This window comes from Salvelinus sp. IW2-2015, linkage group LG23, assembly GCF_002910315.2.
Source record: "Salvelinus sp. IW2-2015 linkage group LG23, ASM291031v2, whole genome shotgun sequence".
NCBI classification, from domain to species: domain Eukaryota; kingdom Metazoa; phylum Chordata; class Actinopteri; order Salmoniformes; family Salmonidae; genus Salvelinus; species Salvelinus sp. IW2-2015.
The window spans coordinates 20854359-20876573 of NC_036863.1; the positions used below are offsets into that span (position 1 = coordinate 20854359).

Consider the following 22215-nt stretch of genomic DNA (forward strand, 5'->3'; position numbering starts at 1 on the left):
GTATGGAGTAAAAAGTAGATTATTTTCTTTAGGAATGTAGTGGAGTAAAAGTAGTCAAAAATATGAATAGTAAAGTACAGATACCTAAAAAACGACTTAGGTAAAAATACTTTAAAGTACTACTTAAGTACTTTACACCACTTTTTGTTGCTATGTTTTATGAAAGTTAAAGCATAACTTTGTCTGTAGTACCTGTCGTCAGTGGTAGTACCTTGGGCATCCCAACTAGGGCGGTAAATGGAATTTCCGAAATGTTACGTCTTTGCGCCTCAGCCTCATCTAGGTTCAGAAACTCATTTAGTTAGAAACACGCTAATGTACTGTTCTAACGTTATTTTTTTAAACCGAAAATGGGAGCTCCTGTGAGTGAATACTCGTCCCGACTTCAAAAGCAGGTCAGCTCTGACACTTTATAAACACCTCTTGGTTTGCAATAATGTACTGAAATTAAGAAAATGTTGGTAGCTACGCTAACGTTACTAGCTTACGCGAACGTGGACTCGTTTGACGTAATGTGGCAACTGGTAAGCCAGCTAGTTAGCTAAAGATTGCAGCAGCTTACTAGCTGCCTTGAAATGTGCTACAAAACGTGTGAAGTCTGATGCCAGCTAAGTGTTATCTTTGTTGTATTCTAGCTAGCAGTATTCAGGTTAATTGTTACTGCAAAGACTGACAGGTCTGCTGTCACTCATGTTGATAATGCAGAAACGGATTCATTGTACGGCCTTTCCCATCTAGACATTTCCTGATAACTATCAATCATAACATACTCTAACGTTAAGGGACAGTTATTAGCTAATTTAGCTAGCTAGCTGAAGCTTTCAGTTTTTTTCTGACGGGTGTGGCATCATGTGATTTCCTCAATCTGTGCTGATGTCAGTAGCTAAGTTTATGAGTTTGAGTCAAAGTCCTGAATGTCATTGCACACTGTATCTCAACCAATCCTGCATTTGTGCTGTTTTCGTGTAGAGGCAGGACATTTTCTTGACCGTGAACCCTTCGTCTGTCTAGGAGCTGGAGATCCATTCCCTGACTGCTGAGATTGAGAGCCTGAAGAACCAACAGAGCCTGGGCTTGTCCTCACACCTGGATGGGCTGAGAGAGGAGAACGCCAAGCTCAAATACCGCCTCAACATCCTCAAAAGGGTGAGTGATCACTTGCATAGGTATTTCCACACTCCCCTCTGGGTACATTAATGTTAGGAGATTGAGCTATCTTATTCACATACAGGAGGTGACTAGATGCTTTGTTTCACATGTTATGTCCGCTTGAGAGAGAGCGAGAGACTTGTTACGGAGTCTAGTTGATAGGTATTCGACTAGCCGGACTGTTCCCCGGGACTCCACGTGTAGGGATTTGTACAATGCTTAACAAGGCTATTGAACTTGACATTGGTGTCTGTCTTTATTCCTTTATCCAACATATCATACTGAAACAAGACTCTCTATAAGTTGTTCTAAGTTTCCCCCAAAGAGCAAGTAGGAGGAGTGAGACCTGAGTAGCTATTTATAGGTTGTCCCCTTTACGTTGTATTGAAGTGCTCTTTGTCTATCCTCCCTCCCCAGAGTCTACAGGAAGAGAGGAGCCAGTGCAGTAAGACCATGATGAACATCAACCAGCGTCTTCAGGAGATCTTTGGTGAGGCCATCCGGGAGGCCTGGCCTGACCTGGAGAACCCTCCCCTGGCCGTCACCCCCAACCAGCAGGCCAAATTTGGGGACTACCAGTGTAACAGCGCTATGGCCATGGCCCAGGTGGTACAATAACACTGATGGATTTTATTCTCTTTGAAGGTTGTTTCTCAGTCTCAAAATGCACATCAGCCAATTCAAATCATGGATGTAGTTGCATGTGATAAAACTCTACATGTTAGCTAACCTAACCAGCTGGGAGTGATTGTTTCCTGTAACAAATTCCGCAGCAGCCTATCAAAGATCTTAAACTTTATATCCAACAACCAATGGTATTAAAAAAAAAAAAAAAAGGTTTACTTGGATACCAGAAATATGCATTAAACCTCCACCTGACTTTTTTGTTCCACTTGGTCTGTCATATGTCAAGTGTGCCAATATTTCATGATACATCCTTGACCAGGCTACTAGCTACTAACATTAGACAAAAGGCGTGTTTTTGCATTAATGACAAAATCCCACGTTTCACACAACCATGTGTTTTTACGGGAAAAAGATATTCAACATTTGTGACCGATCGCCTCGATTCGGTCTTATGTAGCAACATTTGAAATTGTTTTTACATGGGATAAATTTAGACACTCGGGGCTAGGAAATTGCATATCATACACTGCAGTTGAGGAATAATGGGAAAGTAATTCTGTTTTGAATGTTGATAAACTTGTAACCCCACTTTTGAGAAAATGGCCCTTGAACATTTTGGTACACCTACCGGAGAGCTTGTCTACACCCATTCAGCATTGTTCACACCCTCTTAAGTCTTAGCCCAACCATCTCGTTAAAACTTCTTCGGGATCGGTGTCCCATCCACAGGATGGTTGCGCTAACGTAGGCTATTGCGATTAGCATGAGGTTGTAAGTAACAAGAAAATTTAGACACATCTGATATTGGCAGAAAGCTTAAATTATTGTTAATATAACTGCACTGTCCAATTTACAGTAGCTAATACAGTGAAATAATACCATGCTATTGTTTGAGGAGTGCACAGTTTTGAACATGGAAAGTTATTAATAAAACAAATTAGGCACATTTGGGCAGTCTTGATACAAAATGTTGAAAATAAATGCCTTGGTTCATTGGATCAGTCTAAAATGTTGCACAAATACTGCTACCACCTAGTGGCCAAAATCTAAATTGCAGCTGGGCTGGAATAAGACATTATGGCCTGTCTCTTACATTTCAAAGATGATGGTACAAAAAAATACAAAATATTTTTTTTCGTAATACCTTTTACCAGATCTATTGTTATATTCTCTGAAAGTGTTTCCTTTCAAATGGTACCAAGAATATGCATATCCTTGCTTCAGGGCCTGAGCTACAGGCAGTTAGATATGTAATTTTAGGTGAAATTTGTGGGTTCGATTACAGACTCACTCACTCAGCCTTCATTTCACAGAACAAGAATAGACTGACGAGTTTCAGAATAAAGTTATTTGTTTCTGGCCATTTTGAGCCTGTAATCAAACCCACAAATGCACCAGATACTCAACTAGTCTAAAGAAGGCCAGTTTTATCGCTTCCTCTTTTTTTTTTACCCGGCAGGTCAGTTAAGAACAAATTCTTATTTTCAATGATGGCCTAGGAACAGTGGGTTAACTGCCTTGTTCAGGGGCAGAATGACAGATTTTTACCTTGTCAGCTCGGGGATTCGATCTTGCAACCTTTCGGTTACAAGTCCAACGCTCTAACCACTAGGCTACCTGTTGCCCCTTTAATCAGCACAACAGTTTTCAGCTTTGCTAACATAATTGCAAAAGGGTTTTCTAATGATCATTTAGTCTTTTAAAAGGATACATTTGGATTAGCTAACACAACGTGCCATTGGAACACAGGAGTGACGGTTGCTGATAATGGGCCTGTGTACGCCTATGTAGATATTCCATAACAAATTCTGCCGTTTCCAGCTACAATAGTCAGTCATTTACAACATTTAACAATGTATTTCTGATCAATTTGATATTCTTTTAATGGACAAAAAAATGACATTTCTAAGTGACCCCAAACTTTTGAATGGTAATTTACATCTTGTTTGGCCAGCTTTGTGTCAAGTCATTCCGGTTCACACTGACCGTGGCGTGTGYAGAAAGTAGCCCATCACTTGTTCTTACTGATCTGTCGATAGCGCCTGCTAAGTTCAGGGCATTAATGTTGTTAAGAAAAGTAGCAACCTTTGTAGTTCTCGATGGCTAACGTTATATCTTTCAAAAACGGTGCTGTAGAAAGGACTGTCAAAACATACTGAACAGCTCACGTTATAGACAGTAGCAAGCTACGTGGCAGACCAATCTAAACTAATCTCCTGGCATGTCCAGCCCTTACGTTATCTCGGGCAATCATCGTTATTCAGAAGGTTCCTGTATTTTTACATGGCTAAACCAACTAGGCTCTTAATTTAACAATTTTATTTCTATTTATGGATGTAATACAAATTTGTTATTAAGGCACATGAAAGTTCACATGTTGCAGAAAGCATTTCTGCCCAAAAATATGCATTTTGATTTAAAAAATGATGTTCTAGTGCTGCCCCTGTGAAGTAGTGACGTGCGACATATGCCAAATTTCCTGAAACGAGTCACATTTTAAGGTCATCGTACACCCCCCCCCAAAAATGCCTAATGGTCTTGTCAAGTAGCTGTCATGTAGGCCAATTACTATTGCTGCCAGGTGGCATACTCCGCTAAACCTGTTAACTATGAATCTATGGGGCACAGTAACCTCTTGTTCGAAGCCCCCTCGCATTAACTTTTTTTGTTAAGGAATTTTTTTTCACTGCTTGTCTCGATGCTCAATACAAATAACGCATATGTGAGAGTGGATCATTCTAATAATGCATATAAAACGTTGTTACACCTTTGATGGGATATCAAATTCTGTGGCACCTAAAATGTCCCTATTAATTTACTTAGTGGTAATGACCTCCATCTCATCTGGCCCATACTGCAAATCATCTATTTTCTGTGACAAACTTTCTTCATAGATTTAAATAGGGTTTATTTGGAATATTTATGGTTAATTGATGGTTAATTTGGGAACATGGTCAGGCAGTTTGGGAACTTGTCCTGATTCAGCCTGGGGAATTATGGGGTCATGATAGGTGCTGCACCAAATGTTTGATGTATTATAATAATTGATTATGCTTATGTTGTATTAATAGAAGGGGAAGTGCAATAATACCCCTCCCCCACTACATTTATAGGGTCCTGGACTACAGATTAGCAATATATATATATTCATTATAAGGTTTAATATTGTTCCACAGTTCTTTTCTTGTCTCTGCGTCTTATAAAGAAACGGTCTGAGAGATGTGTGAGTTATTGCAGTCAAAACAGGGTGTCTGTGAGAAAGCACTTCAAGGCTAAAAGAGATTCATAGACAGAACCCTGCAGGGGAGTGAAAGAGATAAGAGGCTAGTCAGACATACCAATATAAAGCAACTTGGGGAGTGGAAGATTACTGCTGAGCCCTTAAAACACTGGAACTATTGTCTCTCCTGCAAGTTTGTAAAACTGTATATGCATGGGCTTGGTCTCATGAGTAGGTGTTGACGTAGGCAGTTACATCACTAGGGGTTGACTGCAAGCATATTAAAAGCAACTTGGACTTTTCCTATTTTGCAGAACTCAAGAGAGACATCGGTTGTATGTTTGATGTTTGACTTCTTTCTACAGCTGTATTTTGATTCAAATTGTTATGATTTATAAGTGCACATTTTTGAGTATTCCTTATTTATTAAGTAAATAACAGAGCCAAGAAAAGTGGAACCAACAGGAACACAAAACATGCACAGTGATGACATGGTAAACAAACAAACACATAAACTAACAGGATATACTGCAGGGCAGGGTGTCAAATAAACTAACTGAAATGTAGGGGTGTGTTGATTTAAACCAACTTTTTTCTAATGTTCAAGTGTGGACCCACTTGGTCTTCTTTTGTTACCTGTTTTGTTATGTGTTTGTGTTGTCTCTGTCCCTGCAAACTCTTTCCCACTAACTCTTTGTCTTTCTGAGTTGGTTTTGCATATAGCCTAAATATCAACAGCTCAACTTTAATTTGAGCAGTTATGGGGTGAATGAAATGGGTGTCATTGTTTTGGATTTATTGTGTTTCAGATGATGAAATCAAAGGGCCTGAAAGTGAACCCCAGGGAGATCGCTGAGAAGATTCAGCAGAACATTCCAGACAATGAGCTCATTGAGAAGACCGAAATTGCTGGACCAGGTTTGTGAAAATTCACCAACCAAGGAGGTGGGCAGAGCCAAGCACGAGCTAGCAAGATCTTACGTGATGTCCGCCATTGTGCGCACGTTGATTTTGTTTACCCACACCAGAAGCGATCAGGACACACAGGTTGAAATATAAAAACAAACTGAACCAATTATATTAATTTGGGGACAGGTCAAAAAGCGTTAAACATTTATGGCAATTTAGCTAGCTAGCTTGCTGTTGCTAGCTAATTTGTCCTGGTATATAAACATTGGGTTGTTATTTTACCTGAAATGCACAAGTTCCTCTACTCCAACAATTAATCCACAGATTAAACGGTAAACCTAATTAGTTTCTCATCATCGCTCCTTCCTTCAGGCTTCTTTTTCTTCTTTGGACTTTATATGGCTGTTGGCAACCAACTTTAGAGCATTACTACAACCGACCGGAGAGTGGACCTAAGTTCATCTTTCAATCATCCACGTGGGTATATGCTCCTAAAAACCAATGAGGAGATGGGAGAGGCCGGACTTTCAATTTTAGTGCTTGGCTACGCAGACGCTCGAGCAGTGTGGGTGCAATGATTGAATAACGTATGTGTAAATTTATTTTGCAAAGCTCGTGCACGTGAAGCGAGCGGTGTGGTCAGCATGTTATTGGTGTGTTTTAGCATGTATTTGCATATTTCTGTTAGGGAATGCCTACTCTGAAGTGCCCATGTGCAAGAATCCATTTGCCCTTGCACTCCTTCTAAACAATGCAAAAGTCTACAAAACTTAGTCTACTGTTCGCAACAGATTATTGTTTTGGGAACAAAACTTTATTGATATTAAATGTTTCATCGATGAGAACATTTGCAGAATGTCGGCCCAGTTCCATCTCGCTCCATACTCTACCACCGGTGGCCACTGGGCTTCCTCTCCTCACAATATTTATTGGCGAGTGAAATTCCAACCGGATGCTTTAGATTGATACATCCAGTTAAACTAAGTTGACCACGTGTTCAGGATTATGCGGGACTGTCCCGCATTTTGGCCCTTTGTCCTGCAACCAAACAATCATTTGCAACCAAACAATCATATATTTTTTTTAGGTTGATTTGTCCCGTGTTTCAGACGTTCCAACCTGTCTCTTGCAGTCACGTTGCGCTTATTGAAATATATATATATATATTATAAGGATGTGGTCTGTTAAACACTTCTCCAGTCGTTGTTGAGATCTGATATTCTATCGTCAACCAGTCACATTTCTCAAATCTTTTCTGATTTAAATTCCAGTTAAACTTGGGGAGGACAGTTAGATCTAATTACTTACAAAATGCAAGTTTCTGAAGAGCTACAAAAGTTAATAGCCATATTAGACAGAAGGATCTAAGGTAATTTTGTAAAACTTAAGGCTGTCCATGCGCATTCAACTCAATCACATTTTAAAAGTATCGATTCCTAACTGTTTTACATTCCCTGAGACCAACCAGAAATGTTTCCTTTGGAAAAATATTCCCAGATTTATGAAACAGCCAACCATGTGGTATCTCGTGTCTGCATCACCAAATTTTTCGCAAGGAATTAGAGTAGGCTACGTGCACAACTAGCTCATTCTGTGTAGGAGTGTAGTGCTGCCGGAGCGTCTCTCTGCCACTTCTCACAATGTTGCTTGTTTAGTAAAGTTACAACCAAATGTAATAGCATAGTATAACATTACTCTTACACCAAAAACACCACCTAATTTCTTATGAGATTTTAGGATTGTTAGCGGAAATGTCTGTTTTTTTCTCAAGTGGCCAAAACGCAACAGTGTGCGCCACTAGGCAGAATGTGTTTGGTTTGAAACAAAATATAGGAAGGCTATATAGTTTAACAGAAGTTAGGAATGTAACTATGGTTATTCGAATACCTGGAAGACTGTAGGTACAGTTAAAAGTATGGATTATATCCCTTGCGCTCCGCGCAGGTTCAAGCAATAATAATAACAACAAAGTCACGCCGGTGACGTCACAGCGTGGGGGGACGTGCCCCCGCGGTTCATATGAAACCGTACGTCAGACCACGCACTGTCTCAGAGAATCTTCTCGCCCAAAAGATTCAGTGACAGGAAAGTACTGACGGTCTTCCAGATGTTTGTAGAATCATAGTTCATATTTTATTTGTCACATGCGCCGAATACAGCAGGTGTAGACCTTACTGTGAAATGCTTACTTACAAGCACTTAACCAACAATGCAGTTAAAAAAAAAAAAACTTAAAGTAACTTCCGTTCTACTTCATACCTTTCAGACGTCAGTACGTTTGAAAGTGTGGATGACCAACAAAGTCACGAGGAATAGCACTACTAACCTAATGCACCAGTGCMACTGGAAGAATGGCAGAGCCCATGGTGTGGCAGGATGCGACGTGATTTGGACACGAGATTTGCTCGCTCCTCCTCCGCAATCAGGAGGGGAGCAGTAGGCCGCCAGCTCGATGGCTGGATTGATGTGAACCTCAGGCAAAAAGGCTGGATTGGGCCATAAGGTCACGCCTATGTCATCTGCCTTTCACCGTAGGCAGACCAGGCTCATAGAGAGCGTGTAGTGCTCACTCACACATTTTGCTGATGAAATGGCTAAGAGGAACGCCATTTTCAGACAACCATTTTATGTCCGGCTTCTCCGTATGCTTGAAAGGAGGTTTTGTCAAAGCCTCCAGTACTAGTGGCAGGTCCCAGGATGCCACACAGAAGGTCCTGGGGGGATGCAGCCGGCGGACACTTTGTAAGAATTGGCAGATGAGGTAGTGGGCCCCTGCTGATTTTCCATCGATGCATAAATGGTTAGCCGATATGGCTGAGGCGTACACCTTCAAGGTAGAGGCAGAGCGACCTGAGTCCAATAGTTTCTGAAGGAGGCTCAGTATAACAGGTACAGAGCAGGACACCGAATCCTCCGCCCTGGTAGAGCACCATTCGGTAAACAGCTTCCAGCGTACATCATCCTGGTCGATGGAGCTCTGGCGTTCTGTAACGTCTCGATAAAAGCAGGATTGCAGCTGGTCAGTAGAGGGTCGGGCTCTTCAGAGGCCACACCCATAGCTGTAGTTGGTCTGAGATGCCATATCCTGCCATCCAACTGTGAGAGCAGGTCCTGTCTGTCAGGGAGCTGCCATGGTTCTCCCTCCATAAGATTGAGTAGGGTTGGAAACTAGGGTCTCGTTGGCCATCTGGGAGCTACAAGCAGCAGCCTGTGCTGAGCCTGAGATGCAATGTTGCTAAGATCAGTGGGTTGGAAGGAAAGCATACGGTAGGCCCTCTGGCCATGTGTGAGCTAAGGCGTCCATGCCCAGGGGGCTCTTGGACTCTGGTTCTTTCTGGTAGAGGGAGCAGTGGGATGTTCGATCCGAGGTGAACAGTTCCACGTGTGCTGTTCCGAACCGCTGCCATATCTTCGGTACTTCTGGGTGAAGCCTCCATTTCCCCCAGGGGCGGTTTCTGTTGCGACAAATCTGCCACCTCGTTTACCTTGCCTGGGAGATGAAAGGCTCGTTGGGATGCCAGATGTGGTAGGGCCCAAACCAAGAGTTGTTGGGCCACCTGTAGGGACAGTACAGACCTCGTTCCCTCTTGATGGTTGATGTGGAACACTGTCAATGAATTGTCTGATCGTAACAGAATATGTTTGTGTTTGAGAACAGGCAGAAAGGGATTCAGGGTTAGGTCTGAAGTTCTAGCACATTGATGTACGCTTTCCTCTGTCTGAGGCACCACTTCCCCCATACAGACCTGTGTTGCCACTCTGCTCCACCGCCTGTTAGTGAAGCGTCGGTCTTCACTACTTCCCGCCTTTTCGGAATTGATCCGAGAGCGACACCTGTAGTTAGGTAGGCTCTCTTCCTCCACGGCCGCAGAGCAGATTAGCGTTCCCTTGTCACCTGTGTTTTGGTGTTTCTGTCCTCCTTGGGGTCCAAGCGGAGGTCGTTGACCCACACTTGTAGTGGCCTTAAAGAAAGCAGGCCTAATGGTGTCACTGCGGAGGCCACCGCGAGCATGCCCATCAGTTGTTGGAACGTTCGTACCTTCACCAATGCATTCAACTGGAATTGTTTTAGAAGAAGAAGAATGCTGTCCATGCGCTGAGGTGGTATACATGTCCTCATAGTGCGGGAGTTCAGAGCCATACCAATAAAGGTGACCTTTTGGCTTGGCGTTAAGTTACCGTTTGTTCATGGTAAAACCCAGTGCGCTGACATGGGTCAGTGTCAGCGCTGTGCCCTCGGCCGCACACTTGCGAGTGGGGGCATAGATGAGCCAGTCGTCGAGGTAAGGAAGGATAGAGGGAGAGGGAGAGCCTAAAGGCTAATACCACAAACTGGTATGCATGGCCTTGGAAGGCGAACACAGGAATGTGAAAGTAAGCATCTTTTAAGTCCAAGGACGTGAACCATTTCCCTGTGGCTACGGTTTGGAGAAAGTTGACTGTCCACAACATGTGAAAGGGGGGACTTTTAGGAAAACATTGAACCGTTTTAAATCCAACTGGACAGAAGCCTTTCTTCGGGACCATGAAATAGGTTGCAGACATTCCATTTACTCAATAAATGTTTATTTTGTTCGATAAAGTCTCTTTATATCCAAAAACCTCAGTTTTGTTTTGCGCGTTTTCTTCAGTAATCCACAGGCTCAAACGCAGTCAAAACAGGAAGACAAAAAAATCCAAATTGTATCCGTAAAGTTCATAGAAACATGTCAAACGCTGTTTATATTCAACCCTCAGGTTGTTTTTAGCCTAAATAATTGATAATATTTCAACCGGACAATAATGTCGTCAATTTAAAAGGAAAACACTATTTTAACCATTTTGGGAACTTTAGAGTGTTTTCTATCCAAATCTACCAGTTCTATGCATATCATATCTTCTGGGCCCGAGAAGCAGGCAGTTTAAATTGGGCATGCATTTCATCCAGAATTCCGAATGCTGCCCCCTACCCTAGTGAAGTTAACTGGATGTATCAATCTAAAGCATCCGGTTGGAATTTCACTCGCCAATAAATATTGTGAGGAGAGGAAGCCCAGTGGCCACCGGTGGTAGAGTATGGAGCGAGATGGAACTGGGCCGACATTCTGCAAATGTTCTCATCGATGAAACATTTAATACCAATACATTTTTATTGCGCTGTTTTCTACGCTCAATGGCCCGCTCAGCCGCGGGGTCGAAGAGCAGTCCGGGGACCATTGGGAGCTTGCTCAGCGCCCCTCTGGAGTCATCGAACATTGGGGCTTGGGCGAGCCAGACCTGGCAACGAGTCACAACAAGGGCGGATATCAGTCTGCCTAGCTCTCTGGTCATGAACGCAAATGCGTCATTCAGGTTGCAGAGGTCCAGGTCTGCGTGCTCTGACTGGAGCACCCTGTTCTGTGCTTGCATGAGCACTGAGAGGGAGTTCCCAATGCGGGCCATGTGAGCCGTTAAGTCGTAGGCCCGTGACAGTAGCTCATCTGTGGCCCTGCACTGAGGTCTGGGGCAGCGGGCATCATCCTTCAGTGCTTCATCTGGGAAGAGCATTAGCTCTGCTATGCATTCATCCCATGTTGTTTTGCGTCGTGCATGTCAGATAGCGTCCCACTGTCCTTGCTGTGGTGGGCAAGAGCCCGTGGGTGAGCCCAGCATCTCTGAAGCGCCATAAGAAAAGCTGGTGAAGGTGGCACACTGAACGGTGTAGCTGCCGGGGTCTTCTTTTTAACATGTTTTTTTACGAAAGGATAGATTTGGAGTTAGATAAACTTAGATTTTTCGGCAGGTACATATGCAGGATGCTACCCTCCACAGCATGGCCTTCGCTCAAACTCCAAACCTACAACCTAATTTTGACCAAAATTAACTGGAGAGATTACTGCTTTCAAGGTAATTTATTTTTCCAAGCTATGTGGAGGGTGCTCTAGCCAACAAACAGCAGAGACCTGAGGACACCATTCCAACCTGGAACTGAGTGAGTATTGTTTGGTCTGATGCTATTTTGAAAGCCATGAAGAAAAATAAATAAATAATAAACTACATTACAATGATATATTTTACTTTATGGGGACTGAATGCTGAGTTAAGGCTCCCAGGCTTGCAAGGACAGGCCAGATACAAATTCAATTAGCACTAAGGTGTGAAATAAAAGGCCTTTGGGCCCAACAAGTGTCAGGAGTCTTTGAAGCGTCCTCTGAAGCCCCCTCCTGCTGTTTAAAGACCAGTCACTGGCATTTTCTACAAGAAATCTGCCTCCAGAAATAAAAGCTTATCCCAAGTGGGTGTGACACCTACTCCCATTGCCTGCTGCACTGCTGCTTGGATTCCAACTGCCGATCTGTTCACCATCTGCCCTGGCCTGTCTCCCCCTGTCTGGTCCAGGTACCTCCACCACACTCACCCCTCTCTCCCGATCTTTCGCTCACCTCCAGCACACACTGTTGGGGCGAGTGACTCGGAACTTACAATGGCTAGCCCAAAGTCGTTATATATTTAAAAAAAATCTTGGCCATTTTGCTATTTGCCTCATGACTCCTGCATACTTTGTTGACTACCAACTTTCTTTACCCAACCGTGGGTCAGACTGTTTGGTCTCGGACTCGGGACTCTGACTCTCTATTGGTTACACTGACTTTTGGCCTCCCATCTTATTCTAACCACCTCTCGCCGGCTTTGTATTCATGTTACCTGATGAAATTGCTGTACAATATGATCTTGTTGGCATCTGATGCACATTCAGATGTCATAAATCAGCACTGCAGAGTTCTCCATGTCCTATGCCGTGCCTTGATTGTATTACTGTTGATGATTTCTGGAAATGTGCATGTACACCCTGGCACACCTCCTGTTGCTAGCCCCAATTCTGACTTGTGCACTGATATCTGCTTCACTGATTTCTGCTCTTGTAAAAGCCTGGGTTTTCTGCATGTTAACTCTAGAAGCGTATTACCTAAAATGGATCAGTTGAAAGTGTGGGTTCACAGCTCCAGTCCAGATGTGTTGGTCATTACTGAGACGTGGTTAAGAAAGAGTGTTTTGAATACTGATGTTAACCTTTCTGGTTATTACCTTTTTCGGCAAGACAGATCTTCCAAAGGTGGGGGAGTGGCAATCTTTACCAAGGATCACCTTCAGTGCTCGGTTGTCTCCAAGTCTGTCCCCAAAGAATTTGAATTGCTGTTTTTAAGCATTAAACTTTCAAATAGCTCTTGACTGTTGCTGGGTGCTATCGTCCTCCATCAACACCGACCTGTACCCTACCTGCCCTAAGCTCTCTCCTGTCCCCTTACACTAAGTCTGAATTTGTCCTGCTAGGTGACCTAAACTGGGACATGCTTACACCACCTGACCAGGTTCTAAAGCAATGGGACTCCCTAAATATTTCTCAGATTATCACCAATCCCACAAGGTATGACTCCAAACACCCAGAAAAGGCTACTCTCCTCAATGTTATCCTCACAAATAATCCTGATAGGTATCAGTCTGGTGTTTTCTGTAATGATCTTAGTGATCACTGTTTTACAGCCTGTGTTCGTAATGGCTGCTCATGTGAAATGACATGTCCTGATTTGTCATAGACGCTTGCTAAAAAACTTTAATGACCAAGCCTTCCTTCATGAACTAGCCTCTGTAAAATGGTAAAGAATCAGCTTTATCCCTCTGTCGAAGGCGCTTGGACCTTCTTTTTTAATATTTTCAGTGGTATTGTTAACAAACGCACCCCCATAAAGAAGCCCCTAGTTTCAGCCCTTAGTTTGACCGTGATCTTAGAGTTACTCCACCTCAAGAATTGCATTTGGCGATAGGCTCGGCACACGCATACTCAAGCTGACTGGCTATCGTTCGGGCAAATGACAAATAAGTGTGCTCAGGCTATCCGGAAGGCCAAAGTTACTTTAAGGAGCAGCTCTCTCTCTCTCGCTCTCGCTCTCTCTGGAAAACGTTTAAAGACCTGGAGAATAAACCCCCCTCACAGCGGTCCATGTCCCTTAATGTTGATGTGGTCGTTACTGACAAGAAGCACATGGCTGAGCTCTTTAATCACCACTTCATTAAGTCAGGATTCCTGTTTGACTCAGCCATGCCTCCTTGCCCGTCCAACATTTCTGATGTTTATCCCTCTTTTTCCCCTCCCCCGCTACGAAGTTTCTCCCTGCAGGCAGTCACTGAGTCCGAGGTGCTGAAGGAGCTCCTTAAACTTGACCCCCAAAAAACGTCTGGGTCCAATGGTTTTAGACCCTTTCTTTTTTAAGGTTGCTGCTCCTATCATCGCTAAGCCTATCTCCAACCTTTTTAACCTGTCTCTCCTTTTTGGGGAGGTTTCCATTGCAGCCACAGTTTGTCCTTTAAATAAAGAGAGAGATCAAGCTGATCCTAACTGTTCTAGGCCTATTTCTATTTTGCCCTGTTTATCAAAAGTGTTGGAAAAACTTTCTTGATGTCTAGTATTCTCTCGGGTATGCAATCTGGTTTCCGCTCAGGTTATGGATGTGTCACTCCAACCTTAAAGGTCCTCAATGATGTCACCATTGCCCTTGATTCCAAGCAATATTGTGCTGCTATTTTTATTGACTTGGACAAAACTTTTGATACAGTAGGCCGTTCCATTCTTGTGGGCCGGCTAAGGAGTATTATTGTCTCTGAGGGTCTTTGGCCTGGTTTGCTAACTACCTCTCTCAAAGAGTGCAGTGTATAAAGTCAGAAAATCTGCTGTCTCAGCCACTGCCTGTCACTAAGGGAGTACCCCAAGGCTCAATCCTAGGCCCCACGCTCTTCTCAATTTACATCAACAACATAGCTCATGCAGTAGGAAGCTCTCTCATCCATTTTATATGCAGATGATAGTCTTATACTCAGCTGGCTCCTCACCGGATGTTGTGTTAAATGCTCCACAACAAAGCTTTCTTAGTGTCCAACAAGCTTTCTCTACCCTTAACCTTTTTCTGAACACCTCCAAAACAAAGGTCATGTGGTTTGGTAAGAAGAATGCCCGTCTTCCCACAGGTGTTATTACTACCTCTGAGGGTTTAGAGCTTGAGGTAGTCACCTCATACAAGTACTTGGGAGTATGGCTAGACGGTGCACTGTCCTTCTCTCAGCACATATCAAAGCTGCAGGCTAAAGTTAAATCTAGACTTGGTTTCCTCTATTGTAATCACTCCTCTTTCACCCCAGCTGCCAAACTAACCATGATTCAGATGGCCATCCTACCCATGCTAGATTACGGAGAAATAATTTATAGATAGGCAGGTAATGGTGCTCTCGAGCGGCTAGATGTTCTTTACCATTCGGTCCATCAGATTTGCCACCAATGCTCCACATCACTGCACTCTATACTCCTCTGTAAACTGTCCATCTCTGTATACCCATCGCAAGACCCACTGGTTGATGCTTCTTTATAAAACCCTCTTAGTCCTCACTCCCCTCTATCTGAGAGATCTGCTGCAGCCCTCATCCTCCACATACAACACCCGTTCTGCCAGTCACATTCTGTTAAAGGTCCCCAAAGCACACACATCCCTGGGTTGCTCCTCTTTTCAGTTCGCTGCAGCTTGCGACTGGACAAACACTCAAACTGGACAGTTTTATCGCAATCTCTTCATTCAAAGACTGTCATGGACACTCTTACTGAGAGTGATGGCTGCTTTGTGTGACGTATTGTTGTCTACCTTCTTGACCTTTGTGCTGTTGACTGTGCCCAATAATGTTTGTACCATGTTTTGTGCTGCTACCACGTTGTTATGTTGCTACCATGCTGTGTTGTCATGTGTCGCTGCCTTGCTATGTTGTCTTAGGTCTCTCTTTATGTATTGTTGTTGTCTCGTTGTGATGTGTGTTTTGTCCAATATTTACAGTGGGGAGAACAAGTATTTGATACACTGACGTTTTGCAGTTTCCTACTTACAAAGCATGTAGAGGTCTGTAATTTGTATCATAGGTACACTTCAACTGTGAGAGACAGAATCTAAAACAAAAATCCAGAAAATCACATTGTATGATTTGTAAGAATTAATTTGCATTTTATTGCATGACATAAGTATTTGATACATCAGAAAAGCAGAACTTAATATTTGGTACAGAACCTTGTTTGCAATTACGAGAGATCATACGTTTCCTGTAGTTCTTGACCGGGTTTGCACACACTGCAGCAGGGATTTTGGCCCACTCCTCCATACAGACCTTCTCCAGATCCTTCAGGTTTCGGGGCTGTCGCTGGGCAATACGGACTTTCAGCTCCCTCCAAGATTTTCTATTGGGTTCAGGTCTGGAGACTGGCTAGGCCACTCCAGGACCTTGAGATGCTTCTTACGGAGCCACTCCTTAGTTGCCCTGGCTGTGTCTTTTCAGTCGTTGTCATGCTGGAAGACCCAGCCACGACCCATCTTCAATGCTCTTACTGAGGGAAGGAGGTTGTTGGCCAAGATCTCGTGATACATGGCCCCATCCATCCTCCCCTCAATACGGTGCAGTCATCCTGTCCCCTTTGCAGAAAAGCATCCCCAAAAAATGATGTTTCCACCTCCATGCTTCACGGTTGGGATGGTGTTCTTGGGGTTAGGTAACGAGTTCAAACAGGTGCAGTTAATACAGGTAATGAGTGGAGAACAGGAGGGCTTCTTAAAGAAAACCTAACAGGTCTGTGAGAGCCGGAATTCTTACTGGTTGGTAGGTGATCAAATACTTATGTCATGCAATAAAATGCAAATTAATTACTTACAAATCATACAATGTAATTTTCTGGATTTTTGTTTTAGATTCCGTTTCTCACAGTTGAAGTGTACCTATGATAAAAATTACAGACCTCTACATGCTTTGTAAGTAGGAAAACCTGCAAAATCGGCAGTGTATCAAATACTTGTTCTCCCCACTGTATATTGTATTTTTTTTWAAATCCCAGGGCCCCGTCCCCGCAGGAGGCCTTTTGGTAGGCCGTCATTGTAAATACGAATTTGTTCTTAACTGACTTGCCTAGTTAAATGAAGGTTAAATAAAAAATACATTCTTAAAGAATGGGTTAGCTGCAGGGGCTGTGGCTTGAGAATTATCAAGCTCTAGCCTAGCTAAGGCCGCGTGCAGGACCGCACGTAGTGAGGCAGAGCTTTCTTCAGAGCCTCGGAATGACTCCTCTGACCCATCTTTAGCGTTGAGACTGAATGGATCCACAACAGTGGTTGGCACCTCCTTCACCATATTGGGCGTGTCGTCTTCCTGGTCACTAAAGTGCCGGTTGGATGCCCGAGTGAACAGTCAGGATGATGACCTGCTATCTGAGTCCTCTGTTGCGTCCCCCATTCTGGAGGGTGTGCTAGAGAGTCCCGACTCAGGGGGCTTGAATCAACGCAAATTATCTGTGAAAACCAGGCCCTTAACTCTGGCTAGCTGCACTTCCTTCACAGGCTGGATGGCGCAGTTATTGCAGGGATCAGAAAGGGCCTCACGCTGGTGGCCAATGCCTAGGCAGACGGGGCACCGGTCATGACCATCTTCTACTTGTAGTTCAGCTCCACAAGAGGAGCAGCCATGCATGCACAGCATCAAGGTGATGCGGTGTTCTCTCGTGAAGAAAATAAATGATAAAATATAAATATAAAACATTTCTTATGCAGTACACTGATTCGTCAATTAACTAATATAATGATGACTGGAGACTGTATACAACAGCTACCACAATACACAGTAAGGGTAGAGATCTACAATAATGTGTCGGGAGCTGTACAGCACCTGCAAAATAATTTTAGAGCTATGACCACAGGGCTGGAGCAGGAGGCTTATTTATGCAAAACACGCACAAATGCCCGTCGTTTGGTAAGCCATGCTGACAACACATTGGCAGCTAGGTGGAGTGGGTAAACTAGCTAGCTTGTAGCATGCTAGTAATACCAATGGATAGGGAATACCAGGGGGAAGCAATCCGAATTCACATTTTATAGCTGGCTAGGCTAACAATCTTCCTAGATGTGGTTATCTAGGGGATTGACCCGCTCAAGTTTTATATAGTCGAAGGATGACTAGTGCCTGGTGGCCTCAAACAAGCACAGCAGTGGAGGATATCTTGACAAGGTTAGCACCGGAGTACGGTGGCCAACACACACTAGCTGGTGGGCATAAGACAAGGAAGCCCGATATCCTCCGATAAAAGGGATAGGTAGGGAAGAGCTGTCACACAGCATTGGAGGGTGMATTTCACACTCTGACCCACAGGTCACAGGCTGTTGGTGACAGACTGACAGTAAACACAACTCAGAGTTTAGCTTACACTACCGGGACTTGAAGATGCGATCTGAAAAACGGGAGCCGCGGAGCAGTCAACTTTGCGAGAAGAAATAAGAGGCAATGTGTGGTCTGACGTACAGTTGTATATGAACCGCAGGGCACGTCCTCCCACGTTGTCACGTCACCGGCGTGACTTTTTGGATTTGACTGGTACTGTAAATTCTATAATGATATTCAATAGGCCATATCACAACTGGTACTGACTTTGAGAAATGTACATTTACAATTTTATTGCGCTCTGGCACCTAAAAAGTTAGCACTACACCATGAGCGGGAAGATGATTCTTCTTTTGGGGGGGGTTGCCAATATATTTCATTCATATAGGCTAGCTACACTGTCTCGCGGATGTCCTGCAAAATCATTCTCTTGTCCCGCACTTTAAATGTGATCACTCTAGGTGAAACGTCTGGCTCCTTCTGTCTTTTGTGTTACATAACTTTTTGTGCTCTCAGGGTTCATCAATGTTCACCTTAAGAGATCGTTTGTGTCCAAACTGCTGACCAACCTGCTACTCAGTGGTGTCCAACCTCCTCCCTTAGAGAGCAAGAAGAAGGTAGGCTAATATCCTGCTTTTATGGACCCAACCGTTGCCCTTTTCCCTTTCTAAATGTGCTTGAATCTGTTATGTCCCACGAAAGCTATTGGACGAATCTTATGTGGATGTGTGTGTTTTCTAGGTGGTTGTGGATTTCTCATCTCCAAATATTGCCAAGGAGATGCACGTAGGTCACCTGCGCTCCACCATAATCGGGGACAGCATGTGTCGCCTGTTTGAGTTCCTAGGCTACGACGTGTTGAGGTCAGTAAATCAGTCAAAATGTGACAGACATAAATTCAGTTGATCTTTTTTTGAAGTGTACTGGTATCACTTTATTTTATGGTACAGAAATGACCAGGTATTTACTTAAAATGTAGTAATTAAACAATAATAACCTATGAATGTATGTAGAGTTTCTGTGTTACCTTATCAAACAGCTGTACCAGTTGTCAGTCAGTAATATACCATGACTAAGCCAAATGAATACCAACAGAGGCAGAGCAACCCCTACATTTCAGTTAGTTTATTTGACTCCCTGCCCTGCAGTATATCCTGTTATTTTTTTTTGTGTGTGTGTTTGTTTGTTTACCATGTCGTCACTGCATGTGTTTGTGTTGTGTTCCCTAGGCTGAATCATGTGGGGGACTGGGGCACCCAGTTTGGCATGCTCATCGCTCACCTGCAGGACAAGTTCCCAAACTACCTGACCGTGTCCCCTCCCATTGGAGATCTGCAGGCATTCTACAAAGTGAGTCCACCCCAAAAAATTGAATAAAATTGACCACTACAGATGAAGGTGGTGGGTTTTTAAATACTTAAAGGGCATGACATCAGAAATGGCATGTCCGTTCCTCTGGGCAAATGTTGAGTTGTGTAGACTGTCCTAGGCATACACTACATACTGTTCCTCACTAACTGTCATCAAATATGTTACCTATTGTCTCCCCTGATGATATGAGTGATTCCTCCCTGTCTGTCTGTGCCAGGAGTCTAAGAAGCGTTTTGACGAGGAGGAGGACTTTAAGAAGAGGGCCTACCAGTGTGTGGTCAAGCTGCAGAGCAAAGACCCAGCCTTCATCAAAGGATGGAACCTCATCTGTGACGTTTCCAGGAATGGTGGGTGCGATGAATGGATAGATGAAGGGGTGATGAAAGTAAGAAATTATAGTAAAGGCTACGTTTTGTTCAAGGGTTAGTTAGACCTAATGCCAATTACTGTGAAGAGTCGAAAGTAACTAGAGTCCTAAAGACAACATTATCAGAAGTAAATTCACAAAAATATAGGCCTAGTACAGTAGTTCAGCTTTTAATGATAGGTCACAATCAGACAGACAGATGAAGTTGTGGCGTTTGCCATATTGGAGTTATTGACATCGTCAAAATGGGGGGTTCACATGGGGTGATGAGTTTTCATGGTGACTGCTCTATTTTCAGTTCGGTTTCATTGGGCTGTGTGTGTGTGTGTGTGTGTGTGTGTGTGTGTGTGTGTGTGTGTGTGTGTGTGTGAGAACGCGTGTGTGGGCGTGTATGATAAGGGCATGGCAGGCCTGAGGTGTCACAGTGCTCCATATTGTGTGATCTCTGGGAGGATTTAAAGCTTGATGTGGCAGACGGGGAGAGCGGGATGACTGAAGGGAGAGAAACTCAATGCCTTCATTAGTCAGCAGTCTTGTCCCCACTGAGACCCAGCTGAGGAAGGGCATTTGGGTTGCTCCATCCTTTTCTTTCTCCTTCATTTCCTCAACGAGTGACTTTACTTTCTCGTGTCTCATCCAAAGACATACGATGTAGTTGGTGTTGATTTCCCCCTAGTGTTGCTACTGAACTCCAACACAGATCCAACTCTTGTCTTTTTGTCTCGTAGAATTCCAGAAGGTCTACAACTGTCTGGACATCCAGATCATCGAGAGAGGAGAGTCCTTCTATCAGGAGAAAATGATCGCTGTGGTCAAAGAGTTTGAGGCCAAAGGTCAGTCAGTTTAAATCAAGCAAAACAAAGATAGCTTTACGTTGTCAGTCAGTTGATATTAATGTTGTTCATATTAAGATTGTACTCTTCACCTCAGGTGGGTTGCTGTACTGCAGGGATTCCCAGCCAAGGGGGCACAACCCCCATAGGGGGAGACAACTTTTCGTGGGGGGGTATGGGACCTTTCTTGGTTTGAGGGGTAAAAAAAAGTAAATAATATTCAGTTGTTTATACCGATCTAAAACAGCACATACATCTGCAAAGCTTTAGGCTAGAAACAAGGTAAAATGCCAGAGGAAGATGCAGCCCTGATGCACATAGGAATATCTTTGGATTGTTTCTCTGACATTCAGAAGTTGAGCTATGACCTTCTAAAGTTGAGAAGTCAAAGAAATGTGACTTTGCTTGGGAAGTCTCATATAATGTCTGACTCTGTCGCTATCAATTGATCTATTCACTTTCTGTATTTAAAAAAAAGAAACATATTTAACTAGGCAAGTCAGAACAAATTCTTATTTGCAATGACGGCCCAACCCGGCCAAACCTGGACGACGCTGGGCCAATTGTGAGCCGCCCTATGGGACTCCCAATCACGGCCGGATGTGATACAACCTGGATTCGAACCAAGGACTCTAGTGACGCCTCTTGCACTGAGATGAGGTGCYTTAGACCGCTGCTCCTCTCGGGAGCCCYAAAAGAAAATATGTATAGCCTACCTAAAATATATCCTGAGTTTTGCTAAACTATGTAGAATTGCAGGAAATTAGCTTCAAAGCAAGATTTTTCTAGGTCCCTCAAATTAAACTGGGGAAAAAGGTTGGGAACTCCTGCTGTGTACTGTACAGTGTTTGCTGTAGTGTGTACGTGTCCAGAAGGGGGCACTGTTGACTCAGCAATTATTTTTTCTCTCTTTCTCCCTCTCCAGGCCTGGTGGAGATGGACGAGGGACGTAAGATAGTGTTTGCCCCGGGCCAACAGATCCCCCTGACGGTGGTGAAGTCTGACGGGGGCTACACATACGACACTTCAGACCTGGCCGCCCTGCGCCAGCGGCTCTTTGACGAGAAGGCAGACATCATCATCTACGTGACGGACAGCGGCCAGGTGAGGAGGGGGTTGAGGGAGGCAGAGCCCCCCCCCCCCCCCCCCCAAAAAAGCCAATATTATTGCCTGAGTGCTAGTCTGTTTTTTTGCTGTCATGCCACATGTTTGGCTTTTACAATGACAGCATTGGAGTTGGCAAGAGTACAAACAGATCTGGGACCAGGCTAGCTCTGTTGTGCCTCTGAGGTCCTCGCTGTGTGACGCCACCGGTGTCACCTGCTGAAAAGGTAATCCACTCAGGGTCAGTTGTCTGTGTCTTGGTTTCTCTGAGCCGGAGAGAAGTAAGATACTGTCAGTGACAGGCATGAGTAGAGGACTCCAGAGTACTGCCCTCTCACTGCAGTTCAACACCACAATGATTGGCTTGTCTGTGTGTTCACTCTCATTTTTTGTCTGTAAAATGTTCTACTGGAGTGGATCGTACATGTGAAGTCATTAGGTTTATTTGC

The 22215-nt window shown here is 43.9% G+C and overlaps 1 protein-coding gene across 5 annotated transcripts in view; it reads left to right on the forward strand.

The window, feature by feature from the left end:
- Positions 1–202: 202 nt before the first annotated feature.
- The window catches only part of LOC111950311 (arginine--tRNA ligase, cytoplasmic-like), a 33433-nt gene continuing 11420 nt past the window's right edge, over positions 203–22215 (forward strand). Inside the window, exons 1-10 of one of the 5 annotated variants that reach the window (XM_023967782.2) lie at positions 203–395; positions 1012–1146; positions 1567–1758; positions 5806–5914; positions 18608–18708; positions 18833–18954; positions 19321–19441; positions 19680–19809; positions 20558–20662; positions 21588–21766. In XM_023967782.2, coding sequence (XP_023823550.1) covers positions 351–395; positions 1012–1146; positions 1567–1758; positions 5806–5914; positions 18608–18708; positions 18833–18954; positions 19321–19441; positions 19680–19809; positions 20558–20662; positions 21588–21766 — 1239 coding nt within the window. In that variant the 5' untranslated portion in view covers positions 203–350. Of the gene's footprint in view, positions 396–969; positions 1147–1566; positions 1759–2969; positions 5491–5805; positions 5915–18607; positions 18709–18832; positions 18955–19320; positions 19442–19679; positions 19810–20557; positions 20663–21587; positions 21767–22215 lie in introns of those variants that run through there. The other 4 variants (XM_023967783.2, XM_070434428.1, XM_070434429.1 and 1 more) reach the window with 4 other exon arrangements.